This window comes from Papaver somniferum, chromosome 5 (genome assembly GCF_003573695.1).
Source record: "Papaver somniferum cultivar HN1 chromosome 5, ASM357369v1, whole genome shotgun sequence".
Taxonomy (NCBI): domain Eukaryota; kingdom Viridiplantae; phylum Streptophyta; class Magnoliopsida; order Ranunculales; family Papaveraceae; genus Papaver; species Papaver somniferum.
The window spans coordinates 95,893,248-95,900,394 of NC_039362.1; the positions used below are offsets into that span (position 1 = coordinate 95,893,248).

The 7,147-nt window shown below is 35.8% G+C and overlaps 1 protein-coding gene across 1 annotated transcript; it reads right to left on the reverse strand.

Annotated features, from left to right (window-relative positions):
* Positions 1-1,044: 1,044 nt before the first annotated feature.
* Positions 1,045-2,005, reverse strand: LOC113277673 (major allergen Pru ar 1-like). Its single transcript, XM_026526713.1, has 2 exons — positions 1,708-2,005; positions 1,045-1,632 (listed from the first exon to the last, which is right to left on the reverse strand). The coding sequence occupies exons 1-2, from the start codon at positions 1,853-1,855 to the stop codon at positions 1,334-1,336; spliced, it is 447 nt and encodes a 148-aa protein (XP_026382498.1). The 5' UTR covers positions 1,856-2,005; the 3' UTR covers positions 1,045-1,333.
* Positions 2,006-7,147: the final 5,142 nt, after the last annotated feature.

Sequence of the window (7,147 nt, forward strand, 5' to 3'; positions counted from 1 at the left end):
ATAATTCGGATGCATTAGTTAGCGTGACAATGGTAATACTGATGGATTAGTATGGGATAATAGGTTCGACAAGTTAAGTGCCGATCACATACAACAACTTATTGACTCGGTGGAGTCCAAGGTTGAAGCGATGGATGAGAAAATTCAGTTCATAGGAGGTGCAGAAAATCCTAGCTTTGTTACAAGTAGACTTCCTGATCATGGGGTTACTGCTGCGGCAACTACTACCTATTTCGGAAGTGATACTAGTGTGCAGATGCAACCAGTTTATATTCTTCAACCCTTTAATCAGAATCTTGCTGGAAATGGACCAATGAATTTAGAGAATGGTCTGTAATGGTACCAAGAGTTGATTTTAGGAGTTTTAGTGTTAATGGTGCGACGGCTAACGGGTCGAATGTTTTGTATCCAATGGTAATGCAATATCCAATGATGGCAGTTCAATCAGGAGGAGGCAATCATATGGAGTTTGGAAGTCATCAAGGGCCAGTTGCATATTTCGTGCCACAGGCATTTGTCCAGCCAATGACAACGGCGTATACACCAAATCTGATGCGTGGTGGTTCTTAGTTAAGTGGAGAGACTAGATTTTATTCAACCCCCAAATTACGTTGGGAATAGTGGGGTTAGCAGATTTTCTTTGTATTTTGGTCTTAGAAAACAGAGTTCTGCAAAAAGATTTTGGGTTTATGTTGGGCAAGAAGCTTTGGTCCTTTGTCCTTCCTACTGTATTTTGGTCTTTTAAGGGATGAAAGAATTATCAGTGCAAAATCTAAGCCACCAAATGTTTTGCTGCTTGAAGTTGGATACTTAGGTCTGAAATACATAAATAGTTATGGTGCATTACTGCATTTGGGTTTTGCTCAAATGCAACACAAAATCCAAATAATTACCTTGCAGAATGTTGCTTCCTGCCAAGACTTCCGTGTGCCTAAAACAAGGCAAATATGAAAGCCAGATTTAAGCCGATTCAAGCATTTGGAAGGATATCAAATCAGTACAACTACTAGATACCCAACCAATTCAACTATTGGACTCTTATAATTCCAAAAAAAAATTAAAAATGACCACTCATAAGCTTTACAATCACAACATAGAAAATCAAGATTTTACACGACTGCCCGGTTACATTTACTAAATTTGTAAATCTGATTTCTGACATCCTACCCGGCTTATCATGCAACTCAAACGGACACGAGTAATCACATTACACTTTTTTATTTTTCATCTTATTGAGGACAAACCACAACACACTACACCACATATTTTCACACATAAATGCACACAAGATAACTAGTAGATTGGGGTGGTATACATGCTCATGGACCGCAAACTATGCGTAGAGGTGAGGGTTCTCAATGAGATGAGCTATAACAGCTTTGTATTGTTGCATATGTCCTTCTTTCCCTGCCTTGAATGTTTCTTCGTCAGGAACAACATCTCCTTTTGGGCAAACAGTTGTTTTTATGGTATAATTTGAACCACCACCAGGGGCAGCATCAAACTTAACCTCGCTGCTAATGTAATCGATCATGTCACCAAAGGAATCGGACTCAATCGCGGTATAGTTTATCGCACAGCTCTCTTTGTCCTTGAAGTCCAACCTGTTCTTCAGATATTTCATTTGATACCCTGGTGTGCACAAAATTCAAATCAACTTCTATGTACCATTCAAATGAAAGGGTGGTCACAAGTATGTACACTTACCATCCACCAAGTTAACTTGTTGAACGCTTCCTGGTCCACCATCTCCTGACACAAAGTCGATGCTCTTGACTACCGGCATAATCTTAGGCATTAAATTATGGGCATCCATGGAACAACCTATGAGGGGCAACGGGGCAAGCAAACTCATCGTTAAAAGTGAGAATATGCATGTTGTAGATTACTAAGTTCTCGAGTAAGACCAAAATAAATTTCAAAACAAAGAAAGAAATTGAGAAGGTTTTAGGAATGTAACGTGCGAGTTTAGTTGATCAGTTGGTGAAGATTAGAGAATGTAATTATAGAGTGAAAATCCCATTGTCTTGGTCTAAGTAAGTTGTTCAAACTTCAAATGCATTCCGTCAGTATATTTGTTATTAAATTTGTTTGTTGCGTTCAAAATTTCAAATGTTGAAGATGTATTTTTTAAAGTATAGAGTGTAGTCATGAAAAGGGACCTTGTTGGCATATTCTAAATATGCCTTCTAGAATTATAACTTCGTACTGGTACTGATTTTGATGTGCAATGACCACGATGTCTAGTCTTGAATCCTGACCGGGACTTTCTCAATGCAGCTGGCAGCTGGACTATCTCTCTTGTGATTAGAACGTTTACAGAATTGAATCCGTGAACCTAATTACAAAGAGAGTTCTTCGACGGTACCAAAGACCAATATCATAGGATCAATCAAGTCGTATCCAACAAAACTAGGTCGGACGTATTTACTCTGATTGATCAACGCACAACCTATGATATTTCAATTATAAAGATAAGCAATATGATGCGGAAAAAGAAATAACACAGACACCAAAAGTTTTGTTAACAAGGAAACCGAAATGCGGACAAACCTCGGAACCTAGTCCAGATTGAACACCAAACTGTATTAAGCCGCTACAGACACTAGCCTACTACAAATTAACTTCGGTCTGGAATGTAGTTGAGCCCGATCTCAGTCTCACACCGACTCAGATACAGTCGCGCTCCTAACGCTTCTTGAATCCCAGCAGGACTAAGCACAATTGATTCTCTTAGATGACGTCACACCAACTCGATTGAAGACTTTAAAACAAATATTCCTCCCACAAATTAAGCCTACATAATTTATTTCCTTACTTACGATCAAAACGGATGATCAGATCAAACGTAGGATGAAGGTAATGGAAATCCATAGCAATTTGATAGAAGTCCAGCTATCCTAAAAATCCGGACTTATGCAACCCGAAGTGCTGCCTAGATTATTATTCACCTCACAAGTATAAAACTTGCGGAATCACAAAGTTTGAGACGAAGAGAACTTTGTGATTTCTATCTATCTTGTTCAAGTGATAAATCAACAATCGAACAAGATCAGGATACACAAGTTATCAAGATAAAAGATAACTGGACCTGGCTTCACGAATCCCAATGAAGTCTTTGATAGTCGCTAAATCCTAAAAGGGTTTTTGGAGAGGAAGACTCTAGATACAAGTAGGACACACCAAAAAAAGTAGTGTCAGGATTCAAAGATCCAAGTTGCCAAGAGTTCCCCTTTTATAGACTTTAAAGCTTAGGTTGCTTTAGGTTTAAGCTAAGATAGCTTTGGAACCAAGCAAACAACATTCATCGTTAGATGAAACTTTGAATCTTATTCACATAAACAAGATATACACTATGGTTAGGTAAACTGTAACCGAACCGTGTACAAAGACTATGTCCAACATGGTTAGCCGAAACTAACCGTTTTGAACTTAAAAAGCTTAACACTCATTTTCATGAATACAAAGACATTAATCTTGAGTCACAATTATGTGATCAAATGAGTCTAATGTTTTAATAGAGAATTGATCAAATGAAAATCATCTTATAGAAACAATTCAATTGCATTTGAAGACAGTCGACATAGTTGGTGATGCACAAAGTACAAATACATGAGTCGATCGTGAATTGTTTGAGTCATGGTACACGGATCGGTTTGCAAACTTATGAGCAAAGCCGAGTTCCGGAGTTGACAGAACTTTTTTAGTTCACGTACCGGTTTGAAAACTTAGGTGCAAAACTGAGTACGGAGTTGACAGAACTTTTTCAGTTTGCAAACTGGTTTGGATACCTTAAGAATTTACAGGTTCCGGAGTTCACAGAACCTTTTGAGTTTGCGTACCAGTTTGGGTACTAAACTGGTTCAGAAACATAGAACTGTACCGGTTCGCATACTGGTTTGAATACTTAAACCCGGTTCCCTTACCACATTTCCAAAATGGTTTGTATACAAATATACATACCTACTGGATCACGAAATAAACAGACTTTCCCATGATGTGCATACGAATATGCGTATCACACAAATCTATAAGTTGGTATATAGCTACATGTACGAGTATATGTAATACAGCTTCATACATATAACAATTTTCTCAGTTTGTAAGACTGATAACACTGTCTTGTATTCCGAATATAGTAGTTCTATATTTTTCTAAATCCATTCGAAACATTCTGAATAACATTAATAAACAAATCACTGTTCCAGGCTATTTTCGAATGATAAAATTGAATCATGATTTGATTCCAAACAATAAATTGTTCTCCGCCGAAATTGATAAAGTATGGACAAATGTTCATTAAGCTTAGTCATTATATTTCGAGAAATTCGTAAACTAATTAATAATTAGTTCTCGACTCGAAATTCTTGTATATGCAAGCTAGTCTAATTAGTTACGCGACAAACGTCTTAAGGATAGAAAAGTGAATATAACTTGAGAAATAGGTGGTTCAGTCTTCACTTACCTTTTGTTGATAAAATTCTGCAAAAGCATCGGTTGATCTTCGCCTTCAAACGGTAGAACACAAATGATGACTGGTTCATATCTCAATTACCTCTAAATTTGAAAACAAGCTTGGGAAAGCAATACTTGTGAGTACGACTGAGCAATGCTCTAACAATATCCCCCTTTGTAAATTCTAGTGACACAACTATTAATACGTATGGATAACAAAAATAAAGTTTCAAAAAACTCCTCGATCCATCATGCCTTGATTTCTTTGGTTTCTTCAACTCTCCTTGAACTCTTCGTTATCAAGTCGCAATGATTCTGAACGTGTTCAACTCAGCATCGTTGTTATTGGAGATTCGTATCTATAACAACTCTCGTCGTTATACAGAAACATAATATTATATCTTCTCTCCAAAGTTCAATTGTATCTCAATTCTGAAGTAATACTATAGTGATATGTTTCTCCCCCTTAATCAATACTCACATCTTTTGTATAATAGGTGAAACCTTTAGTTTAATGATTCACTTCCCCTTACATAATGATCTGTAAACCATATGTAGTATGAAACTACTAAATAATTCTCCCCCTTTTTGTCAATAAATAACAAAAGTACGAAAATCGCGGGGTCATAATGAATACAACCAAAAGATGTCTCAACTTTAAGGAAGATATAGATACTACATAATAACATAGTTAAAATGCAACTCCTCATATTATTCAGATGATTTCACATAGTAATAAATACTTAACCCTCATCCTATGAGATTAAAAAAATACAACCATCCCCTTTAAAATTCCACAGTCACACTCCCCACAAAGATATAGCAATTAAGCACAAGTTCATTTAAGAACTCTTCCCCATTAAATGCCATTCCCAAGAGAACAACATGAGTGACCTTTCTTTTGTGAAAAAGAAGAATTTTGGCGGACATTAACAAATCACAAGGAATTGTATCCAAAGTATCGACATAAATTAATCTCAAGGCCAGTTACAAACAAAGGGACAATTTTAATCGATTTTACTCAACATAAGAGAATCTTACGAAGCGTGTCAAGCAGCAAAAACACAAAAGTGTGATCATAAGTAGATCAATACTGCGAGAATAATCTCAAAGAGTTTTTTCTATTTTTCGTTTATAAAAACATAATAGATTTAACTTCTGAGCATGTATGAAATATTAGCTCGATTCAAGAAAACGTAAAGGCACAAATATTTCATAAGATTTTTGCAATAATTAAACTAATAATGATTACATATTGCAAGTTCATCTTCCAACAACTCTAGAATTTAAATAAATAAATATAAAAACATACAAGATGAAAAACGTTGGAAATAGCTATGTGTAATCACAATTTTTTCTATACCAAACCTTAGTTATCCTTCTCAAGAACAAATTATCAAAAGAAGTTTCCTAGATATGATCTAGAACAGGGACGGACCCAGAAATCTTTCGCGGGTAGGGCTGGAATATCAATAACTAACAATGCGTCTGAAGGCCGCGACAAATATTTTAGAACGAGAGTGGTTAATTGGAATTTGCATATAAAATACTAGATAAATAGACAACTCTAAGATTAAAATCCACAAATTTTAATTACGTAAAGTGATTGGAGAAGGGAATTTATGGTTTATAGAAGAAGAATGAGAAAGTAAACGGATGTGACAAAGAAAATTCAAGTTTTAAAAAAGTTTTGGGCTAAAAATTATTTATGCTACAACTACAAGGAATAATTACAAATAAAGGGGTGGGGGGTAAATGCTAATTTTGAAATAATTCCTTGTACAAATTTTTTATCCAGCTAAATTTAGGGACGGGCTATAGCCCGAGTTAGCCCCTTGCTAGGCCCGTCCCTGATCTAGAAGAGTTTTACTTTGAGACTCCCAGACTACTTTCATAGTTTCTGTAGTCATCAAGTTCCTCTTCGATAAGATCCAATCTGGATTCAACTAGTTCTATTTTCTATTCAAGCCTTTTTGTGGAGGCTTGTAGTTCAGAGCATAATGCTTGAACTTGTTCTAGAACAAGATTCAATTTGAGAGATTACTTATCAAAGAGATATTCGGGTTGATTGTCACAAGGTGTGGTTTCACCCTTGTCTTGACAAGAATTACTCTATAATGATTCAAACCTGATTTTCCTTTCTAGAGGTTGCACAGTCCAGACTTCATCCTCCTTGCTTGAGAAGCCTGAAGAAGACATGAGGTATTCCCGAACCTAAAAAAGTTTCTGAAAAAGAAACAAACATTTTGCAAGACAGGTTATCGAACTTGAAAATATCTTTGAATTTTCCGATAAATTCCTATTACAGCTTTTACCGTAGACTTAAGATATTTCACACAAGTTTGTCAACCTCACGTGATCATGTGGGATAAATAAGTATTTGTCATAAAAAATTTCTTACTTAGCTCAACAAATAAATTTAGAGCACATGGAGTATCAGACTTGTTATGTCATAGATTGTAGGAAGTGAAACTCTACCATCTATAATTTATTATTATACCCACAGATCATATAGAATTTGACATTTATTCCTTTTAGTTTTGATTCTCATCCGAGGGAAGGATAAGAACCAACTATAGAATTATGCATGTGTCAACTTCCTCCACATTGTTAAGGATCATGTGGATTTTTGGGAACAAATTTATTTAGTTTAGATCTTCTACTTACCTTGACAAGGGTTTGAGAGACAGGA